At 39.4% G+C, this 24,434-nt stretch overlaps 1 protein-coding gene across 1 annotated transcript in view; it reads right to left on the bottom strand.

Moving 5' to 3' along the window:
• Positions 1 to 1,261: 1,261 nt before the first annotated feature.
• The window catches only part of ADGRV1 (adhesion G protein-coupled receptor V1), a 515,575-nt gene continuing 492,402 nt past the window's right edge, over positions 1,262 to 24,434 (bottom strand). The window contains exons 88-90 of the mRNA XM_064596364.1: positions 15,424 to 15,615; positions 12,819 to 12,996; positions 1,262 to 2,375 (exon numbers count right to left, since the gene is read on the bottom strand). Coding sequence (XP_064452434.1) covers positions 2,257 to 2,375; positions 12,819 to 12,996; positions 15,424 to 15,615 — 489 coding nt within the window. The 3' untranslated portion in view covers positions 1,262 to 2,256. The remainder of the gene's footprint in view (positions 2,376 to 12,818; positions 12,997 to 15,423; positions 15,616 to 24,434) is intronic.

The raw sequence follows: 24,434 nt of genomic DNA, 5'->3' as shown, positions 1-24,434 counted from the left end.
AAGGCCACTGAATATAAAAATCACATTTAAAAATGGTTAAAATGGCAAATTTTGTTACATATATTTTACAATTAAAAAACCCTAATAATCTAATACACCAAATACTACTGAATTGCACACTTTAAGTGGGTGAGTTCTATGGAATGTGAATCATATCTTGATAAAGCTCCTTTAAAAATGTCATGAAGAAAAAGAGGATCAAACCCCCCTGAAAGAAAAAGACCACAATGTGTAACAGTCCCAGCCTTTTAGTTTTCATTTTTAGGAATTTGATTTGATTTGCTTCTTCCTACATAGTACTATACTTCCCTGGCAAGTGTCCCATTTTAATCTACATTGGGAGGAAACAGGATGGCAAAATATTGCTGCTGTTGGAATATGAAGCTTATTTATTTTAGCACTGTGGCTTCTAGAAATCTTATTTTTTTCCTTCCAATATTTAAAAGGATCATGCTGAACACTAGCAGGTGGTCCTTTTGATTCCTTTATCAAGATGGCATTTTGGATAGCAATAGAAATCCAGTCATCTGATGAAAAAAGGTATCCCTGATTTGTCATGTTTTGGGCCAGATTTTCCCCAAATTCTGACAACATGTAAAATTGAAAGTAGCTATTGGCAATTGCCTTTGTTAGAGAATTCCTCATTGGTGAAGTCATAGTCTTTTTAGGAACTTTAAAAATGGTGGTCATAAGACTGAATTTGAATTTATCTTAGGTGACAAATAAGAATCTAGTTATGTGGGGAAAAGATGACTCATGGATTCTACACAATGACATCTCACATTTCTATGATCATTACCTAAGCCCCCAATTCATTAAAATCTATTAACAATTTTAGTATGTTTACCGATTTCAAAATTTTCCTTGTAAATGTTATATATTATAACCAATTTCATCAGTTGCTTCTACCCTATCATGAAACAGATTGCATACAGAGCAATGCTGTCGGGTGAGACAACTAACTTATTTGTCACTTAAGGTAAATGCAATCTTTTTACCACCATTTCTAAAGTTCATAAAAAGAATTAAAACTCCACCAAGGATGGAGCTTTGTTTGTCAGGCTGTTTGATTTTGCTGTGCAGCTTTTGTTTTCTACCTACAATGACAATCCACCCATGAACACTCAATATAAGAGAGAGGCGACAGGAGTGGGGGAGGACTAAGAGGAAGAGAAGAGTCATTTAATAATTTATCAAGATAAATAATGCTGCTCAGGTTTTGTAAAAAATAAAGCCAGGCTTAACAGTGAGTATAGGGCACTTGAATGTTTTAATTATGGCTCTAAAGGAAATTATTAACAGAAAAAATTTTTGCCTTAGATAATTATTTTTTATTTAATTTTTTTCTTGAGATGTTACTGACTCTCTTGAAAATACTGAGGAATTCAAAAACAGAAGGTCACAAAGGCTTCCCTAGGACAGAAGTGTTCTGTTCCTAATGATTCTTCTGGAACCATAGTCAATAAAATCATCCCGAACACAATAGTGTTTGTTCTGGGATAGACTTTCTGATTTCTCATTCTGAGATAAAGACTGAAAAATCGAAACCAAGAAATGTTTCTCCTAAACAAACTGCACTGTTTGAATGCTCCTCTTCTTAGCTGTGCTGAAGTGCTTGATGTAGTGGTTATTTTTAACTGGGAACAGAACATTTATTTTGGAAAATGTTCAGATCCCTAATTTCATAATGAGCAGAAATACATACTTTTGATGAAAGACTATGAAACTGCAGTATCCCCATCAACACGTAGGTGCAGAATCTTCAACAGACAATAAATTGTATGGTTTTTAGGAATGAAAGTCCTCTAGAAGCTTGTGAAGTCTTAAATCTGGATGACCTGTATCAATACTGGAAGAAACAGGGTGCTTGATCTCATCGAGATATAGCGTGTTTCTTTGCTCATACACAACATTTCCTTGTAAATAATGAGCTTGTGTGATGTCAAATGGGTTCTATTGTTTTTATTGATTATTACTTTTATTAAACAATGTTAGCCATGTCAGATGATTAAAAAACAACTACTATTCTTGGAATATGTGCATCCTATATAACTGATACAAACTTTCATCATAGCAGTGAATTTTCAGGTTGCACAAAGATAAGTAGTTCAAATTCCAAACACAACAATCACTTCTGGGTTAATCATCCAGCACAAGTCATAGGTTCCTATTATATAGCTGTGTGTTTAAAACTTACAGAGTTTAGCACAAAGCCAATACAAACAGGAAAGTATCATTCTAATTGTTACTGAAGCGCTAGAGGTGGGTGTCGGCGATGGGTATCCTCCTGAGTTCTACGATCTGGGAGTCAGTTAAGGTGCCTCCCTCCTGGCTGCCTTGACCAGATTCATTATCACTGACACTGAGACCAGCACCTGTAATAGAAAAAGAATAAACACAAAACACCCAACCATTAGTGCAGTGAATTAAGGGTCACGTTACATCAAGCTGACACGTGTTTATTTCTATTGTATTGGTGAATAGTGAGCTATACATTTCGAAAAAATATCATCATTATTTTTTTAAGTGGGCTCCACACCCAAAGAGGGGCTTGAACTCACTATCCTGAGATCAATAGTTGCATGCTCTCCGGACTGAGCCAGCCAGGCGCCCCTTGACTAAATATTATTAATACCTAACAATTATAAGCCTGTGTTAAAATTCCCTTTGGTAGTTTTTGAAGTGAAAAGTAATTTCTAAAGACACAAATTTGGGTTCTCAACCTTTTCTGTTTCTACCTGGTTGACATGTGTAACGTACTCCCAAGAACAGCATTTCTCAATTGGGAGCTTATTAAAGTAAAAAAGATCAGGCAGGTTATGAGAATTTTTCAGCAGGAGGGTAGCGTTTGCTGTTAGAAACCTGAGTCTCCAACCCTACGTGTACGGAATCTAGTAGGTCCTTCAGCTGAGACTCCCTGTGGGCAGCGATCTGAGAAGAAAGACATGCACTGACAACACTTGCTGTCGTATCAGCGCCCAGAAGACCCCGGCTCGGAACGACTCTGATCTGATCCTGAGATAAAAATAATGGCGTAACACAGTACCAAAACAGATCCATACACAAATCCCACAAGGCTGGCTGTTAATTACAGATAGCGCCCAGAATCTCTGTTTTGAGGAAGCTCCACTATTCACTACTCTTCTTACAGCTCAGAATAATTCAGAGAATTTAACACTGTGCCAGAGTAATACCGAGTTCTTTTCTTCTCTAGTGAGCAGAGGACCACAGACTCTCATGTTCTCTCTCTCTCTCTCTCTCTCTCACACACACACACACACAGAATGGGGATGTGGTCATAGGGTGTGCTGCTGGGTTGAATCACCAGAGATTACGCTCCCACTCCTCCCCCTCTGCAGGGCACAAGACTCTGCAAACAAGAAGGCAAATGAAAAACCAGTTGCTGGGTGGCTGAGACTTCCCTTTCTGTTTGAGAAAGGCAGGGCTGCTGAGTCGGTAGCTGTGGGAAGATGGCAAATTAGACTCTTAACCTATTTGGGGATGGGAGCAGGAGCCCACTACTGCCTTCTTCCAGCCAAGCCCTCCCTCTTCTGGGTCCCTCTTTCCCAACCTCTCTGTGAAAGGCTGCTGTTGAAACCCCATCTCCACCCTTTGCTTCTGGGACACTGCACTTGCCCATCTCATCCTCTGATCTGCTGGCTTTTTCCAGAGAGCTCTCGTGCTTCCTCCCGAATCTCTTCCTCCCAGGTCACCCCTGGAGGCCTTGTCTTCAGCCCTGCTTCTAGGCCCATACCATCCGGCTGACCCCTGCTGGTTTCTGGCCTGACAGCTATTTCCACCTTTGCCTGACATGCTCATCTTAACCCCCTGCCTCCTTAATCTGGTCACCCCCATTCCTCCTGTCAATATCACCTCAGCTGTTACCTCTGCTACCCAGAGAAACATGACGATTTTCTTTGGAAACATCTGACTGCCTCATTGCATTATGTCCCTCATACCTTTACATCATCTAGCTCATAGGACAGTGCTCAGCACACTGTGGGTGTTCAGTAAATGTTTGCTGAGTGTATTAATAAACTATGCTCTGCATTCTAGCTCTTACCAAAGTCTCCTCCAAGCCTTACTGCCTGTTCTGTTCCTCGGATCCATTCCGCATTCCACATCCTCTCCTGCTCAAGACCAAACAGTTCCTATGGCCAATTGCATCAAGTCTGGAACCCTCTGCACTGGCTTTCAGCAAACTTCCTAATCTGACTCTACCCCACCAAATAGACAGATTTCAACCCGGGCCTGTTGGAGAGCTTCCTCCAAGTGATCAGCTCTCTTATCTGGTTAATTCCAGCCTGAGCGTCTTCCTGCCCATCCCTCGAGGCCCATTTTCACACCCTTCCACAGATCGTTCTTTCACCTTCCTTCAAAACAGGGAGGTGGGGGACGCAGTATGTGAAAAGAAAAGTCCTAGTTTATACCTGAAAAACATGTGTATCACATCCCCTTTATTCTCTTAAACTGTCCTGGTTTAGATGATAAATTATATGGTATCTCCCCAGATAATGTATATGTGTCACGGAGCAAAATGTGTGACAAACACCCATGGGCTCTCTCCTTAGGTTAAGAACTAGAATATTGCCAATGACAATATTTTTAAAAATTTAGTTAGTTGCCAAAATTAAGACATTTAACATAAAAAAAAAATCAGATTCTCTTGAAAAGGCAGAGGGCAACACTAGGCCTGCATTTTCTGGATTGAAAAAAAAAAAAGGCCAAAAACATGGAACTGGCACTACTGTTTGCTCCTGTATTCATCCAGCCCTCTTGAATCACTCATGGTATTTGCTTGGCCCCTGTAGGTAACTATGTCTCAGAAGGACAAAAGGCCCATGCTTCTCTGCCCCAGGAACAGGGGAACTGTCCCACTTGGAAGAACCTCAGTGGATTGGAAAGACACTGGCCACTCTATAAGGAGAAGGTAACTGGGGCCCTGAAGCCAGCAGCAGCTTAATCCAGCTGAGGAGGAACAAAAGGGCTACATAATAAAGTTGCTCAATATGGGATCAACTACAGAGAAGCAGGGAGGACACCACGATTACCATCAGGGCAGAGTGGGCTTAATGAGTGAATGAGCATCATCAGCTCCCACTGACTTCATGTCTGCCCACTCCAAATTTCATTAGGAAGACAGACGTGTTTGCCTGCCATCTTGACAAAGCATGCTGGAAAGAAGTTCTGTGCTGGAAGCCTGCTGAGCAGACAGCAAGGGACAGACTGAACTGGGCTGGAAGGTTTAACATAGGGTGCAGCTTTACAAGTAAGGGGTGTTACCAGCTTGTTTAGTAGCTTAGAGCCCTGTGAAATGTCAGGAAGTTCTAGATACAGCCTCCCCTGGAATTACCACATCTACATGACCCAGCTCCTCTTCCTTCTCAGTTTCTGCCCAGCTGAAATAAATGCATATTACTCAAATCTTAATCCCTCATTGAGACTCAGAAAAGACCTATATTACACATGGTAATAACAAGACAGACTGGGAGCAAAGCCCCAGGTTTCTTGCTCTTGGTTTTTTTTGCTTGTTTGTTTTGGTGTTTTTGGGGGGGGGGGGGGTTGTTGGTGGTGTTGTTTTAAAGATTTTATTTATTTATTTGAGAGACAGAGAGAGCAAGAACGTGTGCGAGAGAGCACAAGCAGTGGAGAGGGAGTAGTAGGCTGCCTGTTGAGTAGGGAACCTGACGCAGGGCTTGATAACAGGACCCTGAGATCATGACCTGAGCCCAAGGCAGACACTTAACTGACTGAGCCACCCAGGCACCCCTCTCGTCTCTTTGTAATGCATAAATGGTCTGGGAGGATGTTTTGCAGTGAGTAACCTGATTTTTTTTAAAGGTATTTTTTCTGCTTAAATTTTAAGCCAAAAATTCAAGAAAAATCCAGTAACTGTAGTAATAGTTACTTTTCCCTATAACAGACAGAAAGGTAACAGCAAAGGAACTAGAAGTGACATTTTACATTCGTCTAGTGCCTCTCCTTTCTTCAACATTTTAACACGCTTTAGTTAGGAAAGGGAGGATTATTAGTCTTGTTTTACAGATGCAGGGATTGCCTGGGAATCAGACGTGTTCATTGAGTTGCTAGGTCACACAGCAGGGAAGTCACAGAATGCAGATATCCAATGGTCTTCTGACCCCAAATGTAAGATGTTTTCTTCTACACCATACTGCCTCTTGTGGCGGTTCTAATTGTGTTACTTCCTTGTGCCCTAGGCTTTGAGTATCCAACTTTGTCTGTAGAATACATTGCAAACCTACTTGGCTCATATTCCAGCCCCTACACCCCCACCCCCATTTCTACTTCACTTACTAGTCATGGTGCAGTGAACACCAGGTGTTTCAGAATACATTACGAACATTTAAAATAGTTTTTAAGTTGGGTGCCTGAGTGGCTCAGTTGGTTAAGAGTCTGCCTTTGGCTCAGGTCATGATCCCAGGGTCCTGGGACAGAGCCCCGCATTGGGCTCCCTGCTCAGTGGGGAGTCTGCTTCTCCCTTTACCCTTCCCCCCGCCCCCCTCCCCGGCTTGTGATTTCTCTCTCTTACTGTCTCTCTCAAATAAATAAATAGAATCTTTTTTTTTTTTTAAAGATTTTATTTATTTGACAGAGAGAGACACAGCGAGAGAGGGAACACAAGCAGGGGGAGTGGGAGAGGGAGAAGCAGGCTTCCCGCAGAGCAGGGAGCCCTATGCGGAGCTCGATCCCAGGACCCTGGGATCCGGACCTGAGCCGAAGGCAGACGCTTAACGACTGAGCCACCCAGGCGCCCCAATAAATAGACTCTTTAAAAAAAATAGTTTTTAAGCATAACAATAAGCTGAACCCAACAAATAATATATACAATGAGCTACTGAACTTCAACTCTGTCAGATACTGATAGATTCTTTACATTAACAATCTCTAACCTCCATGAAAACTTAACAAGCTTTTTTAAAGATTTTATTTATTTATTTGAGAGAGAGAGTGAGAGAAAGAGAGAGAACACAAGCCAGGGGGAGAGGCAGGGGGAGAGGCAGAGAGAGAAGCAGACTCCCCACTTAGCAGGGAGCCCAATGCAGGACTCCATCCCAGGACTCTAGGATTCTGACCCAAGCCGAAGGCAGACACTTAGCTGACTGAGGCACCCAGGCGCCCCTAATTATAATAACTCTTATTTGCTAAGTGAGGAAACTGAAACCTTGAGTCCCTTGCTAAAAATCAAACAGATAGTAGACTGCAGAACTAGGATGCCAACACAGGGCTCTCTGATCCCAAGGCCCATTCCTGTTTTCTACAGATTTTTTCAAATGTGATAGTGATACAAAGATCATTCTCCTTCAATCTTTTTCGGGAGGAAAAAAAAAAATCTTTCCAAATTTTACTCTTCCACTTTGATGCCCATTTAATTTTGTTTAGCATACTGGTCTCTAGAAGTTTTTGAAGTTAAATAAGTCATTGTGGTTTTATGTGATCTATCTGAAAGAGAAATTTATTAATGAGTTCTTAGAGGAGTTTGAGTATTTGGGCCTTGACTCTGAATGTTTTCATTTCTATTCAAGGACTTGTCATTTATTTTCTTCTGACTGAAAAAGAAATCATTTGAAGTTTCTGATAAAGAAATGTTTGCATTGACATTTGTTTCCTTGGCCTGAGGTAAAAACAGGAAGCTAAGGGATGACAGGGAATCAGATTAGTCTTTCTGGGAGAAGCCTTCTGTGAAGAAAATCCTGTTTCTAAGCCCAATATGCTCCAACCTTGACATATTCTAGAATCTTGTCAGCTTTTGATCAACATAAAAATCTAGCCACTGAGCTGGCCATCCCATCTCATAATCTAATACTACACAATGCTCCAGGTCAGTGCCTCTGAACTCTTTTATAAAGCGTCTGAAGCAATGGGATTCCTTTAGCTTCTGGTACATGAAGGTTTTTCAAAGGGTCTAGGGTGGTATGAGGACAACTTTAAGAAAATGTATTCCTAGATCTTTAACTTCTATGTGTGCTTTTTTTTAAAAAAAAAAGTTTATTTATTTATTTAAGTCATCTTTACACCCAACATGGGGGTTGAACTCATGACCTCAAGGTCAAGAGTCACATGCTTCTCTGGCTGAGCCAGACAAGCACCTGCATGTGCACTCTTGTGGTGAGTTTTTGATAATTACTTAGCAAAACATTTAATATTTTATTTTATTTTTTTTAAAAGATTTATTTATTTTAGAGAGAGAGCTTGCAAGAGCACTCAGGGTTGGGTGGGGTAGGAGAGACAGAAGGAAAGGGAGAGAGAGAGAGAAAGAGAAAATCTCAGACTCCCCACTGAGTGTGGAGCCCCATGTAGGGCTCGATCTCATGACCTGAGCAGAAATCAAGAGTCGGATGCTCAACCGACTGAGCCACCCAGGAGCTCCTCAAAACATTTAATATTTTAAAAATTAATGTTGATTTATTCAATTGTAGACTAATAATTATAATGATAATAATAAAAAAAATTTTTAACACTTTATATATAGCCTTATGGTCACAGGAAAACTTTAAGTTTCAATTTATATACATGTTTTGTTGGAGAGAAGTTGTTTTGAGTGAGTGAAGACTGAATGAATTTCAAGCATAAAATATATTACATTAGGATAAAATTCTGTGGTGGAGTGGAATGGAAATGTAAGTTCAAGGAGAAAAGACAATGATGTAGAATTTCCAATTGTAAGAGAAAAGTCTGCTCCATATGTATTTTAAAAGTGAAATGAATATGGGGCGCCTGGGTGGCTCAGTTGGTTGGGCGTCTGACTCTTGATTTTGGCTCAGGTCATCGTCCCAAGGTTGCAGGATCCAGCCCCGAGTCAGGCTCCATGCTGAGCTCAGAGTCTGCTAGAAATTCTCTCTCTCTCTCTCCCTCTCCCTCTTCCCCTTCCCCTGCTCTCTCTCTCTCAAATAAATAAAATATAAAAAAAAGAGAAATTAATAATAATGGATATCAAATTGCTATGATATTTAGACTCCTTTGAATTAGTTTAAAAGAATAATGTAAAATTTTCATTTTTAAACACTAAAATTTATAATACAGAAGTTATCTTATTTGATACTATTTCAATTTATGATGAAAATCTTTAGATGTTTATTAAATATATGCAAAAGGTTACATAGCTTTTCAAAGTTGTCTAAGGGTTTAAATGAAAAGACTTAGAAGACCCACGGTTCCCAGTACCAGACTTGAAGTGGCCAATGGTTAAAATGGACCTGTGATAGATCAAGGTTTGCAAACCCGAATGTCACGGAGGCCAGGTCGGCTAGCACAGACCAGCGACACAGGTCTGGTGAGCACTGGACAACAAAGAGCTCATGCTCTGTCCGGAGGGGTAGCCATTACTCAACTCCAATCAAGGAGATTTTAAGATTGTGCTAGATTTTAAGCACTCTGTTGCTAGATTTTTTTTTAAAGAAATTCTGGGTTTTGGGTGCCTGGGTGGCTCAGTCATTAAGCCTCTGCCTTCGGCTCAGGTCCGGATCCCAGAGTCCTGGCATCAAGCCCCACATCGGGCTCCCTGCTCGGCGGGAAGCCTGCTTCTCCCTCTCCCACTCCCCCTGCTTGTGTTCTTACTCTCGCCATCTCTTTCTCTGTCAAACAAATAAATAAAATCTTAAAAAAAAAAAAAAAAAAAGAAATTCTGGGTTTTTATGGGATAGCTCTAAAATTTTTTTAAGTTTTTTTTTGTTTGTTTGTTTGGTTTTTTTTTAAGTAATCTGTACACCCAACGTAGGGCTGTAACTCACAAGCCTGAGATCAAGTGTCACATGCTCTACTACTGAGACTGTGAGGTGCCCTGGGATATCTCTGAAATTTGGGCTTAAAAAACATTAAAATGCTATGAGAATCAAACAAAATCCTCTGTTGGGCCAAATCTGGGCCTATATATCAACTGTAAATTCAGCTGTAGATGGAATGGCATGTGAACTCCTTTAATTTGACCATATTCTATGATGAAGTGTCTTGGGGGTGGTGCTTGGTTATTATAGTACCTTTTCTAAAAATAGAGGGAACCAATGTTAGAGACTATTATTTCGGTCTTTTTAAGTATTTATTTCCTAATGAGTTTAGTGAGTTCCAAGGAATGCTAAACTCATCTATAAGTAAGCAAGTCATTCCATACATTCCTGAACTGAATGCATTTAATACTTGTTACAAATATAGGACCCACATCTAATTTAATTGTGCTGCAAGAATTCATTTTATGTTTCCAGTGTCCCAACATCAACAACTGACCACTTTGTAGTGCTGGGGACATAATCTTCCCTGGGAATCATTAGTAATCTGAAAGCCCCTTTTTAGTCCTAACACTAGTGAGCATTTTAGGAAATTGTTCATTTCCTCCTTCATGAAACCTCCTCTCTCTTTATTCTTTCTCACCATGCTGCAGTTTCCTCCATGGGACCCTCTTCTATTCACTCTTTAAAATATATATATATATATATATATATATATATTTATTTATTTTCCAGGGGTGGGGGGGAGAGAGCAAGCATGGAGAGTGGGGGAGAGGAAGGGCCAGAGGGAGAGGGAAAGGGAGAATCTCAAGCAGACTCTGTGCTGAGTGCGGAGACCAATACTGGGCTCAATCGCAAAACCCTGAGATCATGACCTGAGCTGAAATCAAGAGTTGGATGCTTAACCGACTGAGCCACCCAGGCACCCCTATTCATTCTTTAAAGGAGATATTATCCAGGATGCTCTTCTTATTGCCCTTTCTCTGTCTCCCCTCCCTTCCTCACCTCTTTCCTTTACTTCTTTTCTCTCTCCTTCACTCTCCCAGGATCAAACTCATCCATCCCCACAGCTTCGAAAAGAGTCTCTGCCTTGACGCATGTCAAACCAATACCTCCAATCCTGAACCCTCAGCTAAGATCCTTCAACCCTGAATATTTAAGAGCCCCCAGGCCTAATTACAATACTTCCAAATCTGAACTCATCAGTTTCCCCCGAAACACATGAATGAACAAATGCTCTTGATACAATTCCTCAGCCACCGAAGTGAGAAGCAGGAGCCTTTGCTGACTGTCCTCTTAGTGCAACTTCAGCTTTCCTCTTGTGTTCATCTTCTCTTTCTTATTTCTGCTCCCCGAATCTGAGGCCCAAACCTCATTCCCTTGGACAATTGTAATAATCTCCCAGCCTTTCTGGTTTTGCTTCTAAATTTATTCTTCATGCTTTTGTAAGAGTTATTTTGCCTCAAAAACCAGTGGGAACATGCCATTCCTCTCCTCAAAAACCTCCATGGCTCACTAGGTTCTATAAAAATCCCACTCCTTAGCATGGCTTCTGAATAGCATTTTAACGTTATGTAAAATACCAGCAAGTGTTCTGCTCCCACAAAATGAATCTATTACTAAATGTGTTCCGGAAACACCAGGTTAAATTAAGTGAAGTGGGTTTCTTTACTCTAGGACTTTTTAGAGCTGCTAAATGCTAATGTGAATTGTGAATCTTTGCAGTTTCCCAAATATACTCAGTCAGAGGATCCTCCCATTGAGGATGACTATAAATATCACAAGGAGGTTGTTCACTGAAACCCAGTTGGGGAACTACAGTAAATTATTAACAATGCAGGTAAATTACCTTGCAGGCCTTTCTCCAGCTGCCTGGCTCACACTCCCCATCTACCCCAGCCACACTGCAGTGCGGCTTCTCTCCAAGTGCCTGTAAGCCATGCACCTGTAAGCTAAGGGCTTTGGCTGATTCTACTCCCTCAGTCTGCAATGCCTTTCCTCCACTCTTTAACTATTTAAAACCACATATTTTTCAAGAATCAACTAAGAGGGTTCAAAAAAATTTCCTTGATCTCTTCAATAATTAATAACTCTTTTCATTACTTACTTACTCTTTCTTATGTCATGTTTGTGTGAATGTCTATTCCTCCAAGTAAACTCTAAGTTTCATTATTCATCATTCATTCATTCATTCATTCAATTATCCAACAATATCTACAAGTTTTCCCAAGTGCCAACCACTATTCTTAATATAGGTATATACAGTAAAATGCATTTTGAATAATTATCTTAATAGGTTTATCTGAGTATAGACATATCTTCTTGCTTGCTTGTACATCTAGGAATGAAAAGTTCACTAAAAGTTTTACAACAGTGGCAGTTTGAGATTTTTCTGAGTAAAAAATAAAAGAAAAAAACTGCAGGGGCGCCTGGCTGGCTCAGTTGGTAGAGCATGTGACTTTTGATCTCAGTGTTGTAAGTTCAAGCCCCACACTGGAGGGTAGAGTTTACTTAATTAAAAAAAAAAAATTAAGAGAAAAGAAAAGAACTCTGCATATTTGATTTGAAAACAGCCATCCATTAGAGTCACAGGATGAGTGGGGTTGAACATGTAGGAGAAGCCAGTAAAATAGGATATATGATGGTGCTTAGAAAACAGTAGAACTACATGTGGCCCATTATTTTGCCTTTGACATTTTTTGCTTCAGTGCCAGGTCTCTTTGGCAGGTCAGAGGCGAAACTCTCTGAGAGAGATCCCTACTAGATCGTCTTAAAATACTGAACTTGTCTCAATGGTATCTTGGTGTTATATCAAGATCCCAGGACAGAGATATTTACATTTAGTTAGAGTATGCCTTTTTCTTAACAGCAAATTGTAAATTATTTTTAGGTTGTGTTATATTTGGTGCCAAGAACAAAATATCCTAAAGTTTGGCTGGGATTAGGAATGGGTCATGAGAATCAGGATGTGCTGAGGGGGACTGACTGTACTTCTTTTGCAACTTCATGGGAAGAAGATATAAGTTGCCACATAGCAAGAGTGCCTACCTCTAATGTGGTTTGTGGGTTCATACATACCAGTTTTTAATGCAAATATCAAGTCATCAAACTCCTGGGACTCTTCATCGGCTATTAGTGACCCTTGGCCATATCCTCCGGAGGAAGGGAACGTGGCGCCATTTTGAGGACTTGGCTTCAAGTCAGGGCTGGCCTGACTGGCTTGTTGGAAGGATGCTCTCTCCCAGTCAGCAGGCACCTTTTTGGGGTAGGGTGGGGAGCAACAGAAACAATAATATCAATACATACATATTTACTCTGATATCTACTTTATCACCACATTCTCATTACAGAGACCACCTGAAGTTACTGTTGAACTGTTTAGAATTAAGACCTTTAATTTTACCTTTGGTCCTCAGAGGCAACTCAGTCTGGTGATTCTAAACAATTTCTCTATTAGAATTACTTGTAGATTTCGATGCTGTCATGTGTGGGGAAAGAAAATTATTTTTTTTTAACCCAAACAACACTTTTTTTTTTTTTTGTAGGTTGTATGGAAGAAAACTGTTAAGAATTTAAGAACCAGAGGGGAGGGGGGTGGGGTGGTGGATAAAATAGGGTAGGTGAAGTAAAACTTCCAGTTATAAAATAAAGATTCACATAATCATTGGATTAAATGATTTAAAAGATGGTTCTAACCTGAAATAATTAAATATATTCATGTCCTTCTTGGTCACTGATAACCAGTCCCTTAGCCCTTCCTTTCCTCATGCCTTCCCTTCTCTGCAGGGCTTCCTAGAATGTCTCTGATAGTCCCTCATCGACAGACAGCTGGATCAAGGCCAATTCCAAGCCTCTGAGGAATGCAGAGCACACTTAAGGGTCCGCCATTGTGCAACACCCCACATGAACATTCAAGGAGTGGCTCAGGCCCAGCTGCCCTCCCAACACAAGGTTTTCTGGGAGACTGCAGAGATGCCTTGTATTGAGAAAAGTGACCTGAGGACTGTGGAGATCATTTGAGAGAAGATTAAACCTTAAAATATTTCATTAAGAAGTTGAATATCTAGACCAGCACTGCCCAACAACTCTTTCTGTGATGATACAAATATTTTATATCCACATTCTCCATTATGGCAGCTACCGATATCACAGGTAGCTACTGAGCACCTGAATGTGGCCAGGGTAAGTGATGAACTGAATTTTAAATGTTATTTAATTTTACTTAGTTTGAATGTAAATAACCACACATGGCTAATGGCTATCGTATAGCTCAGATCTAGACAAATGCTAGATTGGGTAAACAATCAAAAAGACAAAAAAATTTTAAGATTCACTCCTGAATTGCTAGTTCTAAAAATAACCACTTCTACTGATATCAACTATGATGTGAAAGTAATTCTGTTTTAAGAACTTTGGGGATATAGAAATGGTATTAGATTTCTAAACATTTAGGGGTACCAAAATTCTTAAAATTCTTAAATATTGGACTTGACTTGTGATCACCTACTTACCTTAATTTTAACCTGACATGAATAAATTCCTTTCTACATTAACATGGAGGACAAAAAATATCACTGAGCAGGTAAGATGATCTCTCTACCTACCTATTTACCTATTTAACTATCTATAAACCATTACCTTTTTAGACAGATGCATTTTGATTTCCTGACATTTTTCAGGATGCAAACACAAATACTGTTCCCCTTGGCTCTTTATTTTTTTATTTCTTATTTTTTTGGAGGGTGGGGGAAGAGGCAGAGGGAGAGAAAGAATCTTAAGCAGGTTCCATGCTCAGCGGGGAGCCCTATGCAGGGCCAGATCTCACAACCCTGAGACCATGACCTGAGTGGAAATCAAGAGGGGGAAGCTTAACCCACTGAGCCACGCTGGCACTGCTCCCCTTGGCTCTTCAGTACAGAGAGGGCAATATGAGCTAAGTAAGGAATGGTAAGCAAGCACACCTCAGGCAGTACAGAACTGGTCAGGGACCTGCATACCATCTCTTCCTGGACAAATGTTTTCAGGTAGTTTTAAAAATCTGAGCGGTGTCCCAATACTATAGGTAGCATTACCGACAGGTTGGTGGCACTGTGATTTAGACACAGGAAAGCGAAACGACGGGGGATGGGAGGTGGATCTCACAGAGGACATCCTAGACAGATTTTCTAGTAGTGCTGCTGAAGCCCTCTTCCAAGCTTCTGTCCTAAAATATTTTCCGGTATTTAAATTAAAAAGAGTTTTAGTGTATTTTCTTTTCACTGAGTGTTTGTTGGGATCGAAGTAATGAATTGGGATGGGTGAAGAAAGAGAGCCAAGGAAGTATTTTTAGGAAGAGCACAGCATTTAAAAAAACCATTTCCGAAGCAGATTCAGTCAGTGCCATGTTAAATTCGGATGATTCTGAAGAAAGCGGTGACAAATTATGCACTGACTTCCCAGTACAAACTGCTGGTTAGTATAGCTCACAGCACAGGGAAGAAAAAGAATTAGATAACAGGCAGGATACCACAGTAAGCCAATCAAATACCACAGATCAGAGGCTGTTGGTAGGAAAGGGATTTAAAAGTCACATGGTACCTTTTAACTTTCACTCTTTCTTGAGGCGGGTGGGGAAGGAGGGAGAGGGCGGGGGAGGAAGGGGGAGAGCTTGAGCAAGTGCAAGAGCAAGGGCAAGGGCAGGCACCTCCTCCATAGCACTGATAAGATTCTGCGTGGACTTGCTGATTTCCCCTCCAGCAGGAGGCATGCCACTCCCTGGTGTGAAGAAGGCTGTGCTGGGTCCTGGGTGTCCATTCATTTCCACTGTGTAGCTGGCCTTCATAGGGCAACACGTCTGGTTGTGTAGAACGAAATAAACCACAAAAACATAAAGTCCCTGCAAAAGAAAATAACATTAGCTTGTTAAAGGAAATCTGGCTACCGAGCTGAAAAATAAACGTGGTTATAAGCACAGCCGATTTTCTACAAGCCGTCTCCAAATTCTACCCAAAGCAGGGAAATACAGAACACATTACAAGTCTACCAAGAGGCCACTGTAAATTTCTGAATGTCACAAAAAAGTTATTCAACGTTATTTGGGAAAACTGCCCTCTCACTAAAAAATCATTTTTTTCTTTGATTAAAACCCAAGTGACTCTGAAATCTAGCCCTACTAATACATGAAAACAGAACTTCAGAAGTATATCTGATTAGCCGTGTACCTTTTTAGAAAGCAAACCTCTCGCCTTCCAAAAAACTACTCTTTTCCCATTGATCTCACTTATTCTCATTTTTTTTCGTAGCAAAATGGTTAAGTGAGGTACTAATGCTCCAACCACCTTGTGGACTCCCAGAAGGGCAGCCCTAATTGAGCCTTCCGATTTTGTTTATCTGGCTCACTGACTATTTCATCTGAAAACACAATCACTGGGTAGGGATTCGGGGGAATTCTGTGGATTGCTTAATATTTAGCGTGCCTTGCTTCTCAGTGAATGTTACGGGAGACAACAAAGCTGTCTTGTTAAGTTCTTAAAAGATCTGCTGGCCCTTTAAATTCTTTCGCAACCCAGTCCAACTCTTGACAATTGCTCTGCTTCCATCACAGAGAGCAACTTGAATTTTGTATTTGTGTTCCAGACGTTGCCTACACTGGCTGTCCTTCATGATTTCTACAAGGGTTCTACTGTATACTTCTAATGGTGCTTCTATAATGCTTGGTAATTTTGACCTTTATACTCAGTCAATAAAATATGTTAAATTGTGGCTTTTGTGTCTATTAATCCTGGTGTTTAAGTTCTGGAAGCAAGTAAGAATCTCCTTAGTTATTAAAATTCTTAAACGAATCCACAAAAATGAAAGCAAGACATTCAGTTTATTAAAGAAGAAAAGGAGTTAATGTTAACATTTTTCATAAGACACAACTATCTTCATTTGGTGACGTTTGCATTCTCCCATGGTTCGTGACATTTCTAGGAGTATGGAAGAAATAAAGCAAATAATATGCTCGTGGGCTTGAAACTTTTATCTGCTGGTATAAATAGCAAAAAAATCTACTAGAAAATATTCAAGGCATAAGAATTACAACAGATTTTTAATGTAAAATGAAATTAAAGAACAGTCTGCAAGATGAGCATGCTAATATGTGAGCTCTGTTGCCATTTCTAGAATACTGCCATAAATTAGGTCTTTCTTCCCTTTTTGTTAGAATGAGCCCTTCCAGAGTTGGCATCCAATCTATATAACTAACAAATATGTTTTAAAATCAGTGGCTTTTCTGCTAAAAATATTGCTAAATATAATTACTCTAACCACAATATAAAATAAGTAATAGAAACATTTGTTTCCTTTTGAATTAGGGTTTTTTTTTTTACTCAACATTAATATTTTAAATTATGTAGGGTAAGTGAATTAGTTTCTCATGCAAAGGATGATGTAAACATTAGCAGAAACAAATCTTCCTGAAAACACACATACACATCCAAAATTTTTCTTGTACAAGTAATTTTTCACATGGGTATGACCTAATTACATTGGCTGAAGCAATAGACAAAACAGGAAAAAAATTAAACTGTCAGCCTTAAAACTGTGAGAATGTCACAGATTTATTTCAGGATTTCTCTAGGTGTTACAAAGTGATAGGGTAAAAGCTAGATCAGGAAACAAAACCACGCTTTAAAATCCATCTCTAAGGACCCATTTGTTAAAACAGCACATTCTCTCTTGTTTGTTTTTATATCTAGCCTTTTGTGCTGCAGGAAAGGAACTGCCTGCTGAAAATAACTTGCATGTGAAAATTACATGTGGTTTTTTTTTTCTTAAAAGAATATTTACATATACAGTAAATACTTGGAATCTTTCAGATGTACCCCAGGAAACATAAACACTGTTAAAATGGAAAGAAAAGAATGTTTAAATGCAGATAATGTGACATTTACTTGTGTCCAGCCCAGGCTGGGCAAATATAGAAAAGGGACCTTCATTATCCAAAATACTGAGCTGTGGAGATTTCTGATCTCACAGTAAAAACAAGTTCCTTTTCCAAACACTGCATGTTAAATCTCAGGCTCTCCCTTCTATGCTGGTCTGTGAAATAATTTAAGAGAGAATCTGGAATCTCAAGTGTTCAATCCAATATGCTGACCACCCACTCTGTGCATGGCCAGGCACCGAGATGCAAAGAGAAAACATCTGATTCCTACTCTCAAGCTGCTCACAAAGACAACAATCTCTTATAAAATAATGGGTTAACTCTTTTATTTTTTTTTTTTATTTTTTTTTTTTTTTTAAAGATTTTATTTATTTGACAGAGCACAAGCAGAGGGAGAGAGAGGGAGAAGCAGGTTCCCTACTGAGCAAGGAGCCCGACATGGGACTCGATCCCAGGACCCTGGGATCATGACCTGGGCCGAAGGCAGCCGCTTAACCGACTGAGCCACCCAGGCGTCCCGGGTTAACTCTTTTAGAGGCAGGACCTATATAATCCACCTGTTGTTCCTATTCTTTACTTAGGGAAGGCTGACTGAAGGAAATTCTGTGCACTGCTGTTTTGATTATTTTGTTGGATCTCCTACTACAAAGATGAAAAATGCTTTCAAAGTCTTTAGTTAGATTATAACTGGATGAACCATACCCAGCATGGCCAATTTTTAATTTTTTGATTTAGGAATTTAAACTTATTAGCAAACACCAGTGAGATACAAATGAGATCATAATGTCTAAAGGAGTTAATAGATGCCCTTAACATCATCAAAGAGCAAAATAAGTATAGGAGATTTTGGCTGCTTATCTCACTAATTTTTTTTTTTAAGATTTATTTATTTACTAGAGAGAGAGCGAGTGCGTACGTGTGTGAGCTGGAGGAGGAGCAGAGGGAAAGAATCTCAAGCAGACTCCTTGGGGGAGCTCCAGCGGAGGTGGGGCTTGATCTCAGGACACTGAGGTTCTGACCTGAGCGGAAATCACTAGTTGGTCTCTTGACAGACTGAGCCACCCAGACACCCCTCAATAATTTCTATCAGTTTCATGTGAGGTGGGAAAGAATCAACACTGCCATTAAACAGATTTGACAGAGGAGAACTAGGTAAAACAGGAAGTTGATTAAGCAGCCTGCCCGGGAAGTGAAGTCTTGGGGCTTCACACTGATTTGGAGAACTCATCTTCACTCTGAGAGTGTCTTCCTCTGAGGACCATGATACAGCCCTCAAACAGGAGCAGTTAGCCTTTGCAGGACTTGTAAAAAGATCTCAGAAGAGGGCAGAATCCAGGTATTCAAACTATAACTGCACGCAAGCTGTTAGAGTCAGCAATCCTCTTTGTCTCTGCTTCTCCCATCCCATAATTCTTTCAGGTTACAAAAAAGTGGTTAACATATTAAATGCATTCAATGAACCCATTTAACAGCTGCCCAGGCCCATTCCTTTAATTTTAAATTTGTCTCTAATTAAAGTGAAACATCTTTCCCACATTCTGAACACTATCCTGCACTCACAGCGAATTGAAGCTCGTGTGACAGACTTCACACTGCATCCCTCACCAGTGAGCACTAGCACACCCACCCAACAAGAGCTCTCAGCAATCCTGAGCTAAATGTGTTGAGCAATCTGACAAACTGACTCTGCATGACTTCTGTATCTAATATTTATTTCAGTTTCAGCAAAGAGTTTTGGCCAATCATACATGATAGAAATATTCAGGTGATAACGCCTAGCCTGCCATTAAAACACAAAGAATTAAATCAGTCTAGATACTAAAATGTAAAGTGTATAGTGGGGCCAGCACTTAAACATTTGAGCGATAAAAAGCTAGAGTTTTTTGGCAATGAGGAATTGGTCTTACAGACCCTACACATCTCACTGTATGCCACAAAAGTTGAACCACTGGGCTGTCAGTAGCTGGAACTAACTATGGATGAGGCAGATCATGATTCAGAGAACTTGAAAATAAAAGAGATTTTGCTAATATATAATTCCAGTGAAGAAAGATGAAAAAGACAGAGATTAAAGAAATTAAAGAAGCTGACAGGTAAGAAAAAAAATACTCAAGAGTTGTTCATTGATATCCTTGAAATAAGGAATCCAATGAATGTAACTGAAGATGAATAAAAAACCATATTGTTAATATAAGAACAGTTTCCTGAAAAAGAAAAAAAAACACAACTGAATCTGCAGCTTGTAAGTATATATAATACAGTGTACCAGGGAAATTTTGGTATAGATTCCTTAATACCAAACTGTAGCCTTACTAAGTTTTAAACTTTAAGATATTCAAGTAGAAAAAAAAGCCAATCTCTCAGTAAGTGGTAAATTTTAGTCTGGCTTCAGACTTCTTTACATTGACTACTAGTGTTAAAAGACAATGGAATAATATCTATTAAGTTCTGAGGGAAAAAGTGGTCCAAGAATATTATACCCAGCCAATATAGCATTTGACATCATCAAACATAAAGAAAAATTCAGGCAATGCAGCATCCATGTATCTTCTTGGGTGGGGGAAACCCAAACTATATGACAATAAAATATGACCAATAAAGAGATGAATTGCCCATACTGAGGAAAAAACAGAATTCAATACAAAGGTGGCAAAAGAATCATGTAAAAAAAACCTGTATCTATACATTTAGATACAAAACCTTTATTGAAAAAAATTATGAGAATTACAGAGGGTCAAATGAAAGTTAAATCTAGACAACTTAAAAAGCATAACATTAACTAAAAAAATTCCTAAGTTTGAGAGAGAGGAGATGGGAGATCTGAGTGTTGATGGTTCTATCATCTTTTATAGCATATAGTCAACCAATACTATAAAATTGAAATACTTAGGTAATAAAAAACAGTGATTCTAATCCTTTAGTGTGTTTATAATATATTTTCTTTTCTTTTTCTTTTTTAAGTATGCTCTATGCCCAACGTGGGGCTTGAACTCACAAACCCTAGATTAAGAGTCACATGCTCTTCCAACTGAGCCAGCCAGGTGCCACCAGAATATCTTTTGTGGTGTAGAAAAATTTTTTGCAATTCCACAATTATTCCTCTTCCATTTTAATTTTTCTTGTGACAAATTCAAGTAAATTGAAATTAGGTTTTGTACATTATAGCAACTCTAATATGGTCACATATTTAAAATTTATTTACAACTAGATATCCAATATTTAGTTTGCCTAGAAAGGTGTCTAGAATGATGTTCACTTGATGTTACTTTTATTTTTAAACAGCCAATGGTATTTAAAGAGACTTAATTATACAGATATGTATATAATAGGAATGATTTTTAAAATGATCCTTTGTATTTAATGCCTTATTTGCTCTTTCTGGTGCTCTTGATTCCTTTCTATGGAAGTGGATTTTTCTTATATCACTTCCCTTACCCTTCAGCCTGCAGAACTTCTTTTTAGCATTTCTTGTAGTTCAGATTTGTTAGAAATAAATTCTTTCAAGTTTCATCTGCTTGAAAATGTCTTTATTCAGTCTTCATTTTAGAAAGATATTTTCACCAGATACAGAATTCTAGGTTAGCAGGTTTTCTGTTTGTTTGTTTGTTTGTCTGGGGACTTTAAAGATATTACTTTTTTTTTTTTAAGATTTTATTTTTAAGTAATCTCTACACACACGGGTTGAACGCACAACACCGAGATCAAGAGTCAATGCTCTTCTGACTGAGCCAGCAAGGAGCCCCAAGATATCATTATATTGTCTTCTCGTTTCCAAAATTTCTAGTGAGAATAGAGTTAACTTTTATCATTATTTTCTTGTATGCAGTGTTCCATTCACTTCCCCAAGGTGCCCCCATGATTTCCTATTTAGATTTTCAAGAGTCTGACTATGCTATATGTAGGTATAATTTTCTTTGATGAGGGTTCTCTAAGCTTTTTGGATCTGTGGTTTTTGCTATCGAATTTGGAAAATTCCTGCCCATCATTGTTTCCATTATGGTCACCTAATGTTAATGAGGATTATTTATGAGTGAAGTTTGAAAGTGATTTTAAAAATCTCTAACCTTGGAGTGCCTGGGTGGCTCAGTCAGTAGAACATATGACTCTTGAAATTGGGGTCATGAATTCGAGCCCCACGTTGGGTGTAGAGATTACTTTTAAAAAAGTTTTTAGTCTTTACACTTTTATTCTTTTTCCAATTCTTTTTTTTTTAAAGATTTTATTTATTTTTTAGAGAGCGAGAGAGAAACAGCATGAGAGAGGCAAGGGTCAGAGGGAGAAGCAGGCTCCCCGCTGAGCCGGGAGCCTGATGTGGGACTCGATCCCAGGACCCCGGGATCATGACCTGAGCTGAAGGCAGACGCCCAACCATCTGAGCCACCCAGGCGCCCTCTTTTTCCAATTCTTTGTAATAAATATTTATCCTTTTTTCCAAGTAGTGATTTTTTTTTAAACTATAAGCAAATTTGTCAGTATATTAAATAATGATCAATTCTATATAATGGGAAGATGGACATGTAGACCATTTATTGTTTTTCTTTTCCATATTTTTAAAACTTTGAAACAAAAAGATATTAAAATAATAGGGATAATATTTTTGGAGCCATAGGGAAAATGTGCAATTTCAAAATCTCCAGATAAATGTTAATTCTGTTACAAAAAACAGTTAAGAAATAGTGGAATCATGCAAACGGCCCAAACAAAACCACCTATCTTTTAGAGAGTCTAAGAAAGTGCACAGAACAACGCAGGATAAGGAAAACAGAGAAATGAAGTCTTCAATTAAAATTCGTTTCTTTTCCAACTCAAAAAAAAAAAAAATCACCAATTTGGGATTAAAAAAGGAGTATCTTCCATTAAGCTGTACCATCCTAGAGAGCAAGAGGCTATGTCCAGTTCACCGTTGTCTTTTAAAATTCGTAGCGTGGCCCTGGCGCACAAAAGGAGCTTAAGAAATATTTGCGAAATAAGAGGTTACGGTTTTTAAATTTTAGCAGTGGGAGAGAGTAGGATGGGGGTTGGAGACAGGTGGGTCTGAGGCATGTGTTACTTCTAGCCCTCCGTTTCTCTCACCATAGTTAGGTAGTCCCGTAGCTGCTCAATACAAGTTTTGGTTTGGTCTTTCCAGGTCACATGTTCCACTGCCAGGGCTGTCTCGTGGGAGAACCAAGCATCTGCTTCGGGCTGGTCTCTGCTTGGCTGGGTGGCGCGCCGCTGGTGGGAGGCTTGCTGGCGCTGAGCAACAGCCCCCCCCCACGGGACCTCCTGGCCGTCTCGGGCTTCTCTGCGGGGGCTGGGTTTGTGTATCGCTGCTACTGCTTCTTGCGGCTGCTGCTCAAGAGTTTCACGGCTTCCCGCTTTTACTCTTCCCTTGGCGCACAACCCTGAGAAGTCTCTGTGATCCCCTGTTTCTGGCTTTGCATGCTTTTGGGCTGCTGACCTACTGCGGTTTTGTATCGCTAGTGACTTAGCAGCAAAGACCATGGATTTCATGCCAATGACAAAACTGAAAAGAGAAATCCAGTATTGGTGCGTTTACATATTTTTTCGGGTGTGAGATGGGTAGGAATTTCATCGTTCTTTGCTTCTTATTTAACTCTTCTTAGCTTTCAGTTTTAGTCACTTTTGTTGATGTTCTTATTTATAATAAGAATCCACAATCTTGGGGCGCCTGGGTGGCTCCGTTGGTTAAGCGACTGCCTTCGGCTCAGGTCATGATCCCAGGGTCCTGGGATCGAGCCCCACACCGGGCTCCCTGCTCAGCGGGGAGCCTGCTTCTCCCTCTGACCCTCCCCCCTTCATGTACTCTCTCTCTCTCAAATAAATAAGTCTTAAAAAAAAAAAAAAAAGAATCCACAATCTAATGTATGTATTAAATATACCACAGAGAGGAAACAAGAGAGTTTATCTTGATGGCTGTTGGTTAGTCAGCATAACTGAAATACTTAGAAATCTATGGGAACAATTATTACCTGAATGTTTTTACAGATTATTTGGATAGGATAGGCAATAACCCAGTGTTCACCATGGGTATGTCAAGTTCTTCTAAAATTTCTTACTATTCTAAGGGACACTATTCAGAACTACTAGAGTCCATAAAGTTTCAGTTGGCTTAGTGTGCTGAGTTCACACATGTCTAGGACTAAAATAACGCAGGCCTTTACTTTCAAGGTTTGGGCTTAGAAAGACGTTTTTTCTAAATTTTGTAATCAGTAGGAATGATAATTTTATGTTTTTATCACATATATCTAGAGTATAGAGAAGATTTTTTTTTTTCCATACAAAGATTCTATATGCAATTTAAGGACATATTTCCCTGCATGTCACTTATGGACACAAGAAACATTTGGTCAGTCTTCTTTGTGATAAATATTCATGAGACAAAAGACAATTATTAGGTCATGCGTGAGCAATCTCATCTCCAGATATGATCCCTTCAGCCTACTGCGGTTTTGTATCACTGTTCCTTTAGCCTTTCTCTTGAACATTCTGTAGAGGTCTACAGAAGAAGGTTCATCTCTGACACTCTCATTGTTCATCATGCTTCTATTAAGTTTCAAAGCATGGAACACTAATCAGTCATGATATTACTTATCAGGAGCCAGACTATTTCTGCCAAGACAGAAGGAACTGAAAATTATGTTGTGCGTGTGTTTTTTTAATGTTATAAGAACATAAATCCCTGATCCCACCAACCCCCTGCTTTGAGAGTCCCTATATTAGAAAAATTTCAGAAGTATAAATTGAATTAGGTGGTAGGGTTGAGGGACAGAGAAGACGGGAGGTGG

The sequence above is a fragment of the Mirounga angustirostris genome, unplaced genomic scaffold (genome assembly GCF_029215605.1).
Source record: "Mirounga angustirostris isolate CCGP_5_RB_7025 unplaced genomic scaffold, mMirAng1.0.hap1 SCAF_7, whole genome shotgun sequence".
NCBI classification, from domain to species: domain Eukaryota; kingdom Metazoa; phylum Chordata; class Mammalia; order Carnivora; family Phocidae; genus Mirounga; species Mirounga angustirostris.
The sequence above is the reverse complement of the archived record's forward strand: the minus strand, read 5'-3'. Positions and strand labels throughout refer to the sequence as shown.